The 17994-nt window shown below is 38.1% G+C and overlaps 1 protein-coding gene across 1 annotated transcript in view; it reads right to left on the bottom strand.

The window, feature by feature from the left end:
- LOC105744138 (synaptojanin-2-binding protein) overlaps nucleotides 1–17994 on the bottom strand; it is a 136998-nt gene that overhangs the window by 97794 nt on the left and 21210 nt on the right. The window contains exon 2 of the mRNA XM_058293195.2: nucleotides 3906–4042. Within this exon, the coding sequence (XP_058149178.1) occupies nucleotides 3906–4042 (137 nt within the window). The remainder of the gene's footprint in view (nucleotides 1–3905; nucleotides 4043–17994) is intronic.

Here is a 17994-nt window from a genome sequence, read left to right as displayed (position 1 = left end):
CTCCTCAGCTGCTTTCTTCCTTTCTTCTTCTGCCTGAAGTTTTAGATAACTGTAGTGCTTGGCTCCATAAACAATGCTGAGGAACAGGGCAGAGTAGTGACTGAGCTTGATGAGCAGAGAGACACACACCAGCAGCACCATCTTGTCCCTGACCTTCCTTCCAGAAGCACAACTTCCTGTTTCCTGTCTTTTCAAGTTCAGATGCTCTGCCTTCTGGTTTACTAATTCTGTCCTCAGCCAGTTCAAATTTTCTGTTATATGCCTATTTTTCTGAGGTACCAGGACTGGGGTTTGAACCTGGGACCTTGTATGTTTGAAGCTGATACTCAACTACTAAGCCACATTTGCTCCCTAGAGTTGTTTTTTTCATTTGTTTGTTTTTGTTTTTAGGAGGTACTGCGGATCGAACCAAGGACCTTGTACATGGGAAGCAGGAGCTCAACCACTTGAATACATCTGTTCCCAGTTTATTTTTAAAATTTATTTCTCTCCCTTCCCTGCTCCCCTTGTCTGCTCTCTGTGTCCATTCGCTGTGTGTTCTTTTGTGTCCGCTTGCATTCTTGTCAGCAGCACTGGGAATCTGTATCTCTTTTCGTTGCGTCATCTTGCTGTATCAGCTCTCTGTGTATGCAGCGCCACTCCTGGGCAGGCTGCACTTTTCTCATGTGGGGTGGTTCTCCTTACGGGGCACACTCCTTGCACATGGGGCTCCCCCTATGCGGGGGGACACCCCTGCATGGCACAGCACTCCTTGTGTGCATCAGCACTGTGCATGGGCCAGCTCACCACATGGGTCAGGAGGCCCGGGATTTGAACCCTGGACCTCCCATGTGGTAGGCAGATGATCTATCAGTTGAGTCAAAATCTGCTTCCCTGTTCTCAGTTTAATGTATTTTTAATCTCATGTATTATGTCTGTGATTCACATAAGCTCTGTTACTTTATTTGCAGGTTTTCAAATCGTTCTTCATGCTCACCAAGTATCTTCTTAATATCCTTTAAACAAAGAGAAAAAAAAATTAAAAAACAAAACAAAACAAAGAAAATATCCTTTATCTCCTTAGCGATATTTTCCTTCAATTGCTTGAATCAATTTAGGAGATTTTTGTGAACTTCACTGATTAATGTCTTAAATTCTGTGTCTCACCAGAGTTTTTATTTGTTCCTTTGTCTGGACCATCTCTTCCTAATTCTTAGTAATGCCTGTAATTTTCTGTTGATGTCTAGGCATCTGATTATGTTGGTCAATTTACAATGATGGTCAATTTTTCTCTCTTGCCTAGTGGTTTTGTTTCATGGCTCTTCTTTAATTTTTGGTTCAACTTATTCTAATCTTTGAAATTTCCCACCTTAAGTTAACTAAACAGTGCCTGGGATCCACTAAAGCAGCACAAACCAGATCCAAGGATCCTGGGACATGAGAGACTTCAAAAACGTTTTTTTCTTCTTGCAGTTTCCTGGCCTGCCAGTAGGTGGTGGTCTTCAGCCAATCTTTCTTTGGAAGTGTCTCTTTCAACCTCCATTTGTGAGGCTGGCTAGGGCGGAGATTTGAAATAGCCTTTGCTGGCCAAACTCACTCAAGAGAAACCTCTGCCATACACCACACCTTCCCTCTTCCTGGGGATTAAGACCTCTGTTCCCAACTCAGTTGGCCACCGAGAACCACAGGTTTTACCCAGGCTGTTCACCTGGAGGGTGATGGATGAGTATCACTCCCAGCTGTGGGGGCAAGTAACTTAGGGTTTTCATTTCAGCCTTTTTGTCTCTCTGCCCCTCTTCCTTCTTGATGATGTGTAGCACTCTCCTGGTCTGCAGAGTCCCAAAGTAACTCTCTTGGGGAGATTTTTGCCCTTCCTCCATTGTTTTGGTAAGAGAGTTAAGCCTGGTCAACCTACTCCAATGCAATTTTCCAGAAGTCCTCAAGAAAACCTTGACGAGACTTTTAGAACCTGATTGCTGAACCTGATATCTTACAAACTCAGATACCAAATAAAGAAAAGATGGAGGTTCTCTATTTCCTTTCCGGTGTATCTCTGCCTTCGTGTACTGTGTACACCAAGTGAGTGGATGGCAGAAATGTCCAATGGAAAGTAACCAAGAGGACCAGGAATCTTCACACATATGACTTTTAATCACTAATTGAAAAGCATGAGGAGAAATTCAAATGAGAGAATTAAAAACAAAACTATAATACATTCTTAAAAGGGATAATCATATCTTATTATAAAAGTAGGTTTGAAATCAGGTTTTTGAGACTAATGCTAAATTCTTTTATATCATTCCAGACTTCTCTAAGTCTGTACTTCATTCACTTATTTCAACTTTTCCCAACCCAGTCCTCCTGCCCCATTCAATTCACAAGAGAAAGCAAAGAGGAGTTTTCCTCTTTAGACTATGCATTCATGGTCCATTTGGAGAAAAAGTAGGGGGGTTCTTTTCATTAGACTCTCTAACCTAGTGCTTTATTTCCTTCTGTATCAACTTAGCCCTTTGAAATCAGCCCTAATTCCTAGGAATATCCTACATAGTATCTTATTCCTATCAACACTTCTTAGTTCTTTATACCAATTTTCTGCACAGTACCCATAAACTAGCCATCTTGAGCTAGACTTGAAAGTAAACAATCTTTAGAATGATTATCTCCAAGGTATCCCCTATATGATAGCATCATAATGACACGATAGCCAAATGGTAAGGAGTAGAAATGAAAAGTAGGGTGAAAGTCATGTTTTGCATTATAAGTTTTAAAACTCTTATTTTGCTGGTACTCTGATTTACTTTAGGCTTATTCTAATTTATTTTAAAACCAGGGGAATTCGGGACCATAATTTATCAGTCAACCTTTCTGAGTTTGTCTGATTTGCCTATCTTATTCATTTGTGTAAACATATATTGAGCACTGTGCTAGGGTATAAAAAGTTGAAAAAGATCTCGTCCCTGCCTTTAAGAAATTCCAGAAAATAACAAAATTAATAGTTACCATGTAATAAATATTTTCTTATAGATATTAGCAGAGTAAAATGGGAACACAGTGGACACGTAACTATCTTAATAATGGGTAAAAAGGCTTTGAATTTGAAAAGGACATGTAATTCCTGCCTTCCTTCTTTGTCTCTTTTGGAGTTAAGTCAAATCCAGTTATAAGGGCTGATATTCACCCAAAAGAAGGCATATTTTTTTATCATCAAAAGAAAGTGATGACTAATGAAAGTTATTATTAATAGGAAAAATGTGAGTGGGGACAGGGTGGGGTATAAGGGAATACCTTACATATACTCTTTTTTTTTTTGAGGTACTGGGGCCAGGGATTGAACTTGGGACCTTGTACGTGGGAAGCCAGTGTTCAACCACTGGGCCATGTTGGCTACCCTAATTTGGTTTTCTTGTTTGTTTGCTGCTTTTTTTTTTTAAGAGGCACCGGGACCGAACCCAGGACCTCCTCCTATGTGGGAAGCAGGCACTCAACTTCTTGAGCCACAACTGCTCCCAGGAGACCCTATATTTTTGATGTAACATTTATGTAATCTAAAATGTATTTTAAAATAAATATAACAACATCAAAATGGAAGTGATGAAGTATAATGGAAGAAAAGCAAAAACTGTGGGTTTTAAATAGCTTTTCTACATACCAGTCTTTCACCTTTCCCTGTTTTGTGGTTTTTGAACTTGGGCAAATAATTTCACATTCTGGGCTTAAATTTGCCTTGTCTGTCAAATGAGGATATTATCTTTCATGCCGAATGGTAGAGTTGCAAAGATGACTGATCAAGGCCCCTTCCATTCAGTGCTACAGTCTGGATATTTCTAGATCCAAAAAAGAAGGCAGGAATCTTCCCAAGGAAGAGGTTAGAGGTAGGACATAGGGACTAGGGAGCAAGAACAGCGGAGGCCAAAGCCAGTTCTCACCGAGAGGATCTTATCACCCTCCTGGAGCCGCCCATCCAAGGCTGCAGCCCCGTTCTCTTTGATGCGACTGACGTAGATGCCACTGTCGTTGGAGACATACTGCTGATCTGTCCCACCGACGATGTTGAAGCCCAGCCCTGAGAAAATCATGGAGGTGTTGTGAAAGAGATGGAGGTAAAGAAGAAAGAATGGGATTAGAAGAAGAGAAGTGAGTTAAGGCCTAGTAACGAGGGGAGGGTGATGTGGAGGGGAGTCTTTTGTAAATCAGACTGTAATCTACCTGGTTAAGGGCAAGATCTCTAAATAGCATCACAACCAGTGGAGGTCAAGTGTATTCAGAGTTGCCCACCCAGATCAGGCAGGACTAAAAATACAAACACAGTGTTCAATATGATTTGTTGAATATATAAGGAAAGATCTATATAGCACTCGGTAAAAGAAAAATGGTGATTCTTATAAGAGGTTAAGTGCTTCTGCCCACATTTGATTTTGATACTGCTGGTGGTATTCAGAGGACCCAATTCCTAACATTCTTGGTAATTAATGTAACAAGGATAGCTTTATTCTTAAGCAAAAGCTACGCTTTTAACAATTACCAAAATGAATTGTTCCTAATTTAGTGGAACAGAGAATCCTAACCATACTTTCCTCTCCTAAACTTCTGCAGAGTTTAAATATGTTTTTGGAAGAAGTGGGCTTGAGAGTTTCTTTCTTTCTTTTTCTTTATTTTGTGTTGGGGAAGGGGAGTCAGTGGTATAGGTTTTGCCAGGAAATTTCCCAACACTATAGGGAGATTGAGATAAGGGGACCAGAAAGGTAACTTCTGCTTCACCAAATTCACCGTTCTTTCCTTTATTATAAGTGCAAATAACCGCAAGTTTGAGTATAGTTATTGCCAAGTTATACTTGCTGTAGAAAACTGACTACCAAAGTACTACTTCTATGGACCAACCACCACGTTGTGGGAAAGATTTCATTTTACAGAAACCATTGTTATAAAGGGCTTTTACCTATGTGTCAGAAAAAAAAGTGCTTGCCCAAGCTTGTCAACTTCTGGAAGAATACAGGATCCTGGTGCAAACAGAAAGTAGATAATTTGGAAACAATTAAAAAACAAAAATCTGGTGGTGCTATTAGAAGGAATAGCCAAATAATCACCAGCCTACTGCTGGTCTCAATATAAAACAGGTATCTAGTTAAAAAGACTTATGTGGGCTTTCTAAAAAAGTTTTAGATGAAAGCTTGTACCTGAAGCTCACAGTATTAATATATGAACTAGCAAATCAATCTGTGATTTAAGAAATGCCTGACCAAAAAAAGCAGCAGCAGGAAACATCTAATTTCAATAACATATCTTGTGCATGAAGGCTCTACAGTTAGAGAAAGAAGAATTTAAGAAATAGTAGAAAGAGCTATTTCTGGAAGATGAATTACTTCAACTTCCTTGAAGGTTAGGGTATGAAAAATAGTAGTGTTGAATTAACTATTTATTTAGTTACTAAATAGTTTCTCTTTGAGTACCATTAACTTTATCGCAGTGGATGGCATGTACTGGAAAAGGTGTGGTGAGTTGTAATTTGAGACAAGGTGGAAAGGTGGGTGGGGCGAGCTGGTTATCTGTGACAGGTTTGAGCTAGGGTGCTGGCATGAACCAGACTCTCCTAATGGTGGAACAAACTATTTAGAGAAAAAGCTTTCAAACTTTGGTTAGAATTTCTCATCAAACACTACAGCTGCATCCATGAACCTGGGGACAAGAAAGCAGTGTTAAGTAGCTGAATGCAATACAGCAGGTAAGCAAGAAGAGTGACTTTGCCCCAAGTTATTTAATGCTATACAACTGTTTGTTTTTTATTGTTCTGTTTTTTAAAGGAGAGTAGAGTCTTATTGAAATGTATGATAAAAAAATACTAGTTCATCCACAAAAGTCACAATATATAAACAAGGTTATAATCTGTTGCTATTTCAATTATAACAGAACTAAACCACATAACATGAGAACTCTCAGTTTGACATTAAGTCCCTTTCTTCAGTCAGAATTTATCTATAATTCAAAGCACTGCTGCAAGAAAAGGGGTCAGCAAAGCACTGACTAGGTTTTGGCATTACCAATTCAAACTTGGGCTTTATGGATAACCGCCAATTCATTTGTTCATTTACTTTTCAATCAATAAAAATTACTGATTATTTCCTGTGTGACAGGCACTGTGTTGTGTTCTGAGGAGTTAATATAGCTAAACTGAACAGTCTCTTCTTACCACACACAGAAATTTATCCTTTTCCCTATCCTGTTTAGATTTTGTAGAAGCAAATCAAAGTGAGAAACTTGGTCCCAAGTTTATCTCCATAACTTAGCACACATGTGAACTGCAACAAGTCCGTTTACCTCTGATCCTCAGCTTATTTTTCTATAAAATAAGGACTACAAATTGTCCTCTCTACCTCAAAGCATAATTGTTGGGGTCCAAAACATAAGAACTTTAAAAACTCCATAATAGTTCTTATATTGTGGTAGGGCATCAGTATTAGTCAATAAACTAGTATGGTCACTACAGCCCAAAACTGGATAGTCTGATGGAGAAAGGATGAAAAAATGTATAGCACAAATGTGAAAACTGCAGTATGGGAAGACAGGAGGATTAAAAACTCCATCCCTCTGTAAATGGGACAAAACTTGATTGGAATTCAGTTATTGAAATTAAGTGTGTTCTGACCTGGGATCCAGAAATCCCCCTCATAAGTGGTTTCTAGCAAGGATGACAGTTAAAATATGCAAATTAGCCAGGTACATGCACCAACCAATCAGAACAGATGCCAACGATAAACAAACAGAACAACCCATCAATAAATATCTGTTGATTATAAAAAGAGTCCCAAAGAAATCTTCCATGAATAGGGTGACCACATTTTGTCTGAGAGTCTTGGTATATACCTGTAATATCAGTGTAATTAACTTCAATTTCAAAAGCATTGCAGGTCGAATATGATCATGTTATTTATAAAGGGAATGTAAGAATATATTCATTGCAGCACATTTTGTGGTAGTGTGGAATTGACAGTAATTCAGGTGTCAATTCCTTTGGGGGAATAGATAACTAAAATACAATTAAAACTTAGAAGCACTGAATAATCATATATAAAGTAACATGAACAGATTTCTAAAATGTGATGTTAATATTCACTGCATAATACTGTCTCAAATTTAAAACACATACCAATAAAACAGTATTTCTTATTTACAAAAATGCATACAGACATATAAAACACATTAGAGGAGATGTGGCTCAAGCAATTGGGTACCTGCCTCCCACATGGGAGGTCCTGGGTTCGGTTCCTGGTACCTCCTAAAGAAAAACAAGCAGACTCCACAACCAGCAGTTGCCACAACAAGCATGGAGTGGAAGTGGCTCAAGCAGTTGGGTACTTGCCTCCCACATGGGAGGTCCCAGGTTCAGTTCCCAGTGCCTCCTAAAGAAGATGAGCAGACACAGTGAGCAGACAACAAGCAGAAACAACAAGCAAACAGACAAGGGAGACATCTGGGAAGGGAAAACAACTAGCAGACAACAAGGAAACAAGTAGACAATGAGCAAAAACAAATGAGCAGGGAGTACTCAGCTTAAGCAGTTGAGTGCCTGACTCCCACATGGGAGGTCCCGGTGCCTCCCATACAGACAACGAGCAAAACAATGAGCAAACAACGAGAAAAACAGATGAGCGAGCCAACTCGTGGGGAATGAATATATATACATAAAACATGAATTAAAAGCAAGACTAAAATGAACTGCTTGGTCTCCCAATTTAGATGAATAGTCAACACAATAATGTAAAAGAGTCATAAAGATGATACCATCACTATAGGATTGGGATAGCAAAAAAATGGGTGCCAAGTAGAACCCTGGGAAGTTAAATGAAAAATGCCTTCTTCTGGATTCCTCCTGACTCCCAGTCTGGAAACTGTTTGTTTATGCGTAAGAACAGCAATAGCAGCAAAAACAGCTAATATTTAGTGAGAACTTACAATGTGTCAGGTACTATCCTATGTACTTTAAATTTTTTAAAAAAATTTATTTCTCTCCCCCTCCTTCCCCCCCCACGAGTTGTCTGCTCTCTGTGTCCACTCCCTGTGTGTTCTTCTGTGACCACTTCTAGCCTTATCAGCGGCACCGGGGATCTGTGTTTCTTTTTGTTGCGTCATCTTGTTGTGTCAACTCTCCATGTGTGCGGCGCCATTCCTGGGCAGGCTGTGCTTTCTTTTGCGCTGGGCGGCTCTCCTTACGGGGCACACTCCTTGTGCGTGGGGCTCTCCTACGCAGGGGATACCCCTGCGTGGCACGGCACTTCTTGCGCACATCAGTGCTGCACACGGGCCACACGGGTCTGGGCCACACAGGTCAAGGAGGCCCAGGGTTTGAACCGCGGACCTTCCATGTGGTAGGCAGACGCCCTATCCATTGGGTCAAGTCCGCTTCCCTCTTATGCACTTTACATGCATTACCTCACTTCATCTTCTTAATAAACACCTGAGGTAATTATTACCCACATTTTCTATATTAATTTTAAATATAGTGAATAAAGAAATTAAGTAATTTTTATAAAAGGTCACACAGTTAGCTCTTGCCAAGCCAAGACTCTAAGTCAGGCTATTCAAACCCAAAACATAAGTTAACTGTTTTTCTATACTACATCTTTGTAAAAATATGAACAAATGCTTTAGAAGAAAGTTTTCTAAGCACTGCTGGCTACCTTGAGAAAAAGTGTCTTTGGGATGGATCTAAAAAAGCAATGGTGGGATAATGGTTGTAGAACAATCCCTAAAGGAAATATATTCTTGAGAAAGTGTTTATCACTCCAGTGGTCTGTCACCTTAGTCAGAATCACTATTGCTTATCTTAAGGCAAGAAAAGAAAAAAAAAAAAACCTATTCATTTTATTCAGATTCTTGTCTATAAAACCTAAAATTGATAAAGTAAAAGACCAGTGTTTTACCTGTTATTCTGGAAATAATAATTCTGGACATAATTAATATGAAAAAAAAAATAGTCCATTAACATGAATGATTATAGGCCACTCATTGAGATAACATCAGAATGACAAATACCCTATTTTCCCTCTATCTACTTGGAAACTTTTTATCCCAAACTCAATCTCACTAATTTCCAGATGACATCAATCAAATTCAACTGGATACACAAACCACCTTTTTGTTAGCTATTCTCTGCAGGAAATTTTCCTCTACTTGTATTATTGTTCCTAAAGTTGATCTGGAGTGGGAGTGGGGGAGGGGTGGTGTCAAGCATTAATGGTGGTAACAGAGATACTTTACATTTCTAATTTTAAAAGTAAAAGATAAAACAGTTTAAAAACCGTTTGTTCCTTAAACTAAAAGTGTGGAAAATCTAAGTGCACACTGATTGCACACATACAGGTTAGTGGAGATTGGAAGAATATGCTCTTAATTTGGTCATCTAGTTGGATTGTCATTCAGTTTCACACCACTAACTGCTTCTTTCCTATTTCATATTTTTAAATCTTTAGAGATATGTTAAACTGTTGGTTAAAAACAGGAAGCTAAGCAATCCTAATATTGAAAAACAAGTAAAAGTGATTATAGTTCTATAAATTTGATTCAACAATATATTTTTTTTAAAAAAAGATTTATTTAATTATTTAATTTCCCTCCCTCCCCCGGTTGTCTGTTCTCTGTGTCTATTTGATGCATCTTGTTTCTTTGTCCGCTTCTGCTGTCATCAGCGGTATGGGAAGTGTGCACGGCGCCATTCCTGGGCAGCCTGCACTTTCTTTTGCACTGGGTGGCGCTCCTTACGGGACACACTCCTTGCGCGTGGGGCTCCCCTACACGGGGGACACCCCTGCGTGGCACGGCACCCCTTGTGCGCATCAGCACTGCACATGGGCCAGCTCCACACGGGTCAAGGAGGCCCAGGGTTTGAACTGCGGACCTCCCATGTGGTAGACGGACGCCCTAACCACTAGGCCTAGTCCGTTTCCCTCAACAATATTTTCAATGAATCATATGCTACATACAACTGATTAGAAATTTTTTTACATAGCACATCAAATATTCTTATTATGTCAAACACCTATGTTAAAACAAGTGGTGTCACAGAAAATGGCCAAGTAAGGCACTCTAAAACTCTGTTTACTCCATTAAAGCAATAATTAAGCTGGCAAAAACTGTCAGTCAACTTTTTGGGAACTCTGAATCTAATAAAAATCTTAAAATGACCTGGGGAGGGCTTTACAAAGCCAAAAATTTTGGTAAGAGAGTGTTGTAGCAATTTAACTTACTTTCCTACCCATACTCCCCAGTTCAGTGGTGGCTATGGGTTCAATGGCTCATCTTCCTGATGTGGCTTTCTGGTGCCAGATGGAGCAACACACACCTTGTTCTTAAAAGAACTGTGGTCGTATGTTCTGACATGTCTCCTGGCTCTCTGAGTGACTGGCTCTGGGGCTTACCTTAGTTTTGCCCTCTTTGGAACTTTCTTCTGCGCTGGAACCTCCTCCTAAGTGGCACTTGTCAAAATTATTTAAAGACAAATATACTAGACACAGACACTTGGAGCAAGGGATAACAGACTGGACATACAGCAGACAAATGAAACGCCTGAGAAGGAAGAGTTATGTAAGGAAAATAAGGGCTTTGAAAAGTTGCCAGGAATCTAGAGGATTGTGCATGTACCCAGAGTCAGATGTATGCTCAGAAAAGGCCTGAGAAGGTTCTAAGCTCTCACATCTGGCTCAACTTTAAGCTCTGCATAAGCAGAAGTGAAGGCAAAGGCAGAGCTGCCTAGATTGAGTGTTGAAGACATACACACACACAGGCCAGCTGCAAAATGTGGGAGATTGAGTTTTTTCAAGTCTTTGGTGTTAGAGGAAATCTCTGGCAATTCACTGACTGATAACTAAGAAAATGAAGTAAAGACTTCAGCAATCATATGTGAAAGAAGATAGTCTTTAAGAAAAAAAAAAGTTTAGAAAGTCTCTTAAAAAACAATATCCACAACCAGAAGAAACAAAATAATGATGGAGAGTGGAGCAAATCTGATTTCCACAGCACCACATACTATTCAAAGTGTCCGGTTTTTGAGGAATTATGAGGTATGTAAAGAAACAAGTATGGCCCAATCACAGAAAAACAGAGATTGACATAAACTATCTCTGAGAGTGTTCTGATATTGAACTTACTAGAAAAAAAACTATATCAGTTGTCATAAATATGCTCAAAGAGCTAAAGGAAACCATGGACAAAGAACTAAAATCAGAAGAACAAAGTCTTACCAAATAGAGAATATCAGTGAAGAGGTAAAAATTATGAATAAGAAAAAAAATATGAAAGCAGGTGAAGCTCAGTGGTTGAGCACCTGCTTTGTATGTCACAAAGTCCTGGTTCAATCCCTGGTACCTCCTGAAAAGAAAAGAAAAAGGTAGAAATTCTGGAGCTGAAAAGTACAATAACTGAAATAAAATTCACTAGAGAATTTTAATAACAGATTTGTGCAGGCAGAAAAAAGCAGTTGGAAGCCTGAATGTAGGTCAATTAAACAATCAGTCTGCAGAGGAACAACAACAACAAAAGAACGGAGAAAAATGAACAGAGTCTAAGAAACATCTTTTTATATTTCCATCACCTCTGTAATTACTAGTTCTGTTTCTATTAACTGATTTTCCTCATGATTATGTCTCACATTTTCCTGCTTTTTAGAATATCTAGTAATTTTTTATTAGATAGTGGAGTTTTTCAATTTTACATTGTTAAGTGTCTACATTATGTTTTCTTCCATTAGTAAGCATTAAGTTCTGTTTGGACAGGCAGTTAAATAACTTGCAGATCAGTTTGATCCCTTTAAGCTCTTTTTTTAAGCTTTTCTAGAGTGGTTATAATGTAACATTAATTTCAGGGATAGTTCAGCCCTGCAAGTGAGGAATGAATTTCCAAGTAAATTACTGAGATTTCCATTCTGGCTTGTCAAAACTTGAAGGTCTCCTCACTTCTGTGAGCTTGGGAACATTTTCTTCTACTTTTTCTAATAGAAATTTTATAATTTTAACTTTTATGTTTAATTCTATGATCATTTCTACATTAATTTTGTGTATAGTTTATTGAAGTTCATTTTCATCTACATCCTATATAGATATCCATTATTTGTTGGAAAACCATTTGTCCCTTTGAAATCCGTTGGAGTCTGTATCAAAAATTGGATGACAATCTAGCAATGAGAAAAGCAATTCATCATATGCAGCCATCCTCAATAGTCAAAGTGCCTATTTCTCATAAAAAGTCATGGAGGCAAGAACATAGTTGTATGATAAATTTAAGGTATGGAAAGAGAAAAACTGACAGTCAAAAATTCTTTATCCAGCAAAACTGTCTTTCAAAAATGAGAGAGCTAAAAATATTCACAGATAAACAAACTCTAAGAAAATTCATCAAGAAACAACCTGCCCTACAAGAATTACTAAAGGGAGTTCATTATGTTGAAAGGAAAAGACAGGAAAGAATGGATTGGAGTAGTATAAAGAAGTGAAAAGTTTCAATAAAGGTAATTACAAAGATAAATGCAAAACCCAATAGTACTGTATCATCAATATATAACTCTACTCTCTAATTCCTGTAAGAGTCTGAATACAACTGAAGAGAAACTAGTCATAATTCCTGATAATGGACGTGCAAAATATAAAGAGGTAATGTGGCAGAAAAACAATATAAAAAGGGGAAACAGAGGGATATGGAAGCAGGATACATTTATGCAATTGAAGTTAAGTCAGTATCTTTTCAAATTAGTAGGTTATAGATATAAGTTGTGTAATACAAATCCCAGGATAACCACAAAAAAAGTATTTTTCAAAATACAAAAGTAGAAATGAGGAAGGGATCAGTCAGATGCATCACAAAAGATCAACTATACAGAAAAGGAGGCTGCAATAAAGGGAAAAAAAGACCAAAAAAAGATATAACATATAAAAAACAAAGGACAAAGTGGCTAAAGTACTGCCTTTAAAGTAACAATGCGTAATGATAATAACGTAACTCTCTAATCAAAAGACACAGATGGGCAGAATGGATAAAAAAGCATGATCCAACTTGTTTATAAGAGACTCACCTTAGAACCAGATACAAATAAGTTGAAAGTGAAAGTATGGAAAAATAAATTCCACATAAACAGTAACTAAAAAAAAGGCTGGGGTACCAATGCTAATATTGGGACAAAATAGACATTAAGTTAAAAGCCATTGTAAGAGACAAAGAACACTAGACATTAATAAAAGAGCCAATCTACTGCGAAGAAATAACAATCATAAATATTTATGCACCTAACCATGGTGTCCCAAAACATGAGGCAAACACAAACAAAACTGAAGTGAGAAAAAGACACTTCTACAATACAGCTGGAGACTTCAGTACACTCCCCTCATCAATAGGTAGAATATCTACACAATAAGATCAATAAGGAAACAGAAAACTTGAATTAAAATGATAAACTAGACCTAACAGAATTTTACAGAACATTGTACCCTAAAACAGAAGGACATCCATTCTTCTCAAGTATACATGGATCATTTTGCAGGATAGACCACATGCTGGGTCACAAAACAGGTCTCAATTCATTTTATTTTATTTTTTAAGGATTTTATTATTTATTTTTTTATCTCTCCCCACTGCCTCACTGTTTGTACTTGTTATATCTGTTCATCTAATTTCTTTAGGAGACACCGGAAACCGAACCCGGGACTTCCAATGTGGAAGGGAGGCACCTAATCATTTAAGCCACCTCCATTCCCTGCCTTGTTGTGTCACCTGCTATATTTTCCTCTTGTGTCTCTTGTTGCACCATCTTGTCATGTCAGCTCGCTGCGCCTGCCCACTGCACCAGCTTGCTGCCCTACTTGTCCTCTCTAGGAGGCACCAGGATCCTCTGCTCCCAGCTTTGTTTTGTCTCCCCTTATTATTTTCTTCTTGTGCCTCGTGTTTCATCATCTTGTTGCATCAGTTCTCTGCACCAGCTTTGCTGTCTTCTTTAGGAGGCACAGGAACCAAACCATAGACCTCCCATGTGGTAGGCGGGAGCCCAATCGCTTGAGTCACATCCGCTTCCCTCAATACACTTTAAAACATTGAAATTATAGAAAGCATCATCTCTGACCACAATGGAATGATGCTAGAAACCAAAAAAAGACAACTGGAAAATCCACAAATATACAGACGTTAAGTAACACATATTTAAACAATTAATGAACCAAAGATGAAATTACGGGGAAGATCAGTAAATATCTTGAGAGAAATGAAAACAAGAAAATAACATATCAAAACAGTATGATACAGTGAAGGCAGTGATGACAGGAAAATTTATAGCCCCAAAAGCTTACATTAAAAAAGATAGAGCTAACATCAAAGACCTAACTGCACACCAAGAGGAACTAGAAAAAGAACAGCAAACTAAATCCAAAGCAAAAAGAAGGAAAGAAGTAACAAAGATTAAAATAGAAATAAATGAGAGAAATAATTTTTAAAAATAGAGAGCATTTACAAAATCAAAAGTTGGTACTACAAAAAGATCAATAGAATTAACAACCCTTTAGCTGGAATGACAAAGAAAATAAAGAGAATGCAAATAAACAACATCAGAAATGAGGGGGTACATTGTTACTAACCAAGAAAAACAAAAAGGATCATACGAGGATATTATAAACAACTGTAATGCCAACAAATTAGACAACCTAGATGAAATGGGCAAATTACCAGAAACATATATATATAACCTACACTAATTTAAGAAGAAAAAGCTCTAAATAGACCAATTAAAAGTAAAGAGATTGCATCAGTCATCAACACCGTCCAACAAAGAAAACCCCAGGACCAAATGACTTCACAGCTGAATTCTACCAAACATTCCAAGATGAATTAATACCAAATTCTGCTCAAACTCTTCCAAAAATTTGAAAAGGAGGGAAACTTCAGAATGAGGCAACATCACCCTAAAACCAAGGCCACAAAAAAGATGCCAAAGGCAAAAAAACTACAGACAAATTTCTCTTATGAATATAGATGCAAAAATGCTCAACCAAATGCTAGCAAATAGAACCTAACAGCGTATTAAAAGAAGTATATACCACAATCAAGTGGGTATTAACCCAGATATACAAAAGGGTGGTTCATTATAAGAAATTAAATTAATGTAATATATCACATTAACAAAATGAAGGGAAAAAGCTATTTAACATCTCAATTGATGCAGAAAAGGCATTTGAGAAAATCCAGCATCGTTTCATGAGAGTAACACAAGAAGGAGAACAGATGGAAACCTTCTCAACATGATAAAGAGCATATATGAAAAACCCACTGCTAACATCATACTTAATGGTGAGAGAATAAAAGCTTTCCCTCTAAAATCTGGAACAAGACAAGGATGCCTACTGTCACCACCGCTATTCAACATTGCCTAATTGCCAGAGTAATCAGGCAAGAAAAAGAAATAAAAGGCATCCAAACTGGAAAGTAAGAAGTAAAATTTTCACTATTTGCAAATGACATAATCCTAAATATAGGAATCCACAACAGAGCTACTAGAGCTAGTAAAGAAATTCAGCACAGTGGAGGGGTACAAGATGAACATGCAATAATCAGTAGTGTTTCTATACACTAGTAATGAGCTATTTGAGGAAATCAAGAAAAGCATTTCATTTACAACAGCAACTAAAAGAATCAAATACATAAGAATAAATATAACAAAGGATGTAAATGATTTATACATTGAAAAAGATAAAATTTTGCTAAAAGAAATGAAAGATGATCTAAATAAATGGAGGGACATTCCATGCTCATCGATTCAAAGATTAAATATCATTAAGATGTCGATTCTATCCAAAATGATTTATAGATTCAATGCAATGCCAATCAAAATTCCAACAGCCTACTTTGCAGAAATGGGAAGGCCAATCATCAAATTTATTTATAAGTGTAAAGGACCCCAAATAGCAAAAAATGACTTTTAAGAAAAGAATGAAGTTAGAGGACTTAGACTTCCTGACTTCAAAACTTACTAGAAAGCAATCCTTTTATCCTGGTAAAAGGATAGACATATAGACTAAAGGAATCAAATTGAGGTTTTCAGAAATAGAACCTCACATTTATGGCCAATTGATTTTGACAAGGCTGCTGTTTTAGTCAGCCAAAGGGGTGCTGATGCAAAATACCAGAAATTGGTTGGTTTTTATAAAGGGTATTTATTTGGGGTAGGAGCTTACAGATACCAGGCCATAAAGCCTAAGTTACTTCCCTCACCAAAGTCTGTTTTCACATGTTGGAGCAAGATGGCTGCTGATGACTGTAAGAGTTCAGGCTTCCTGGGTTCCTCCCTTCCAGGGTCTTGCTTCTCTCTGAGTTCAAGGTTCCTTTCTTCCTGGCTTCTCTTTCCTCTGTGAGCTTACTTCCCAGGGCTCCAGCTTAAGACTTCAGCATCAAACTCCAACATCAAAAACCCTCAAGGGGTAGGGACTCAATGCCCTAATGACATGGCCCAATCAAAGCCCTAATCATAACTCAATCATGCCCAGGTACAGACCAAATTACAAATATAATCCAATACATATTTTTGGAATTCATAACTATATCAAACGACTACAGCTGCTGAGTCCACTTCATTGGAATAGAACACTCTATAACAAATAGTGCTGGGAGAGCTGAATATCCATATGCAAAAAAATGAAGGAGGACCCTTATCTCATATCACATACAAAAACTACCTCAAAATGGATAAAAAACCTAAATGTTTATAAGAACCAGGACTTAGAAGTAAACATGGGTAGCATCTTCAGAACTCTGTGTTAGGCAATGCTTTCTTAGACTTTATACCCAAAGCACAAGCAACAACAACAACAAAAATAGACAAATGGGATCTCCCCAAAATTTAAAAAGACTGTGTCTCAAAGGACTTCATCATGAAAGTGAAAAGACAAACTTCTCAATGGGAGAAAATATTTGGAAACCAAATACCCAGTAAGGGTTTAATATCCAGAATATAATAAGAAACATTAAAACTCAACAATAAAAAGACACAACCCAATTTAAAAAACGGGCAAAAAGACTTGACTAGACATTTCTCCAAAGACAAAATATAAATGGTGAAAACGCACTTGAAAAGATGTTCAACATCACTATTAGGGAATGGAAATTCAAAACCGCAATGAGATACCATTTTACACCCACTAGAATGGTGTAAAATAAAACAGAAAAACCAAAAAATTACAAGTGTTGGAGAGGATGCTGAGCCACAGGACATTCATTCATTGCTGATGGCAATGTAGGATAATGCAGTTGCTGTGGAGGACAATTTGGCAGTAGCTCAGAAAACTAAGTATAGAATTACCAAATGACCCTGCAATCCCACTACTAGGTATATACCCCAAAGGATTGAAAGGATTGGTGCAAAAAGATATTTTTTGCACCAATGTTCACAGCGTATTATTCACAACTGCCAAAGGATGGAAACAATTCTAATGTCCATCAACCGACGAATGGATAAACAAAATGTGGTATATACATCCAATCGAATAAAATTCAACATTAAAATGGAATGGAGAAAAATAGCTAGAGGACAGGCTGAAATGGCCTGGAAAGAGATCTTCTGGGGTTTAGAACAACAGGCAAAGGTTGGACACTGCCCAGAAGAGAGAGAGGGGGGCAAAGGAGGGAAACTACAACTATGACAAAACTGGGAGTTGAAACCAGTGGTTGCTACTGCCTGTACCCTCGCCCATACTAAAGACACTTTAGAATTCTCAAGCCTCTGAGCTGGCTACAGATAAAGGGGGCTCCAGGAATCCACTGTCCCAGGAAAGGGGAGAGAGAGGGACATGCCTAAGGATGACTCAGTTTCTGCCCCACAAATTTGGTCTCTAGTGTCCCACCAGCCCTTCCAGGCACGGTAGAACCACGCCATGGTTTACCCTGGGAAATGGCACTGTACTGGAGAGACCTGGCCCTGGCAATCTCCCTCTTTTCTAGCCTAGACCGATTATTGATGAAGTACCTCCCCAGGAACGGGGAGAGAGAGGGACCCAGCCC

This window comes from Dasypus novemcinctus, chromosome 3 (assembly GCF_030445035.2).
Source record: "Dasypus novemcinctus isolate mDasNov1 chromosome 3, mDasNov1.1.hap2, whole genome shotgun sequence".
Lineage (NCBI taxonomy): Eukaryota > Metazoa > Chordata > Mammalia > Cingulata > Dasypodidae > Dasypus > Dasypus novemcinctus.
The sequence above is the reverse complement of the archived record's forward strand: the minus strand, read 5'-3'. Positions and strand labels throughout refer to the sequence as shown.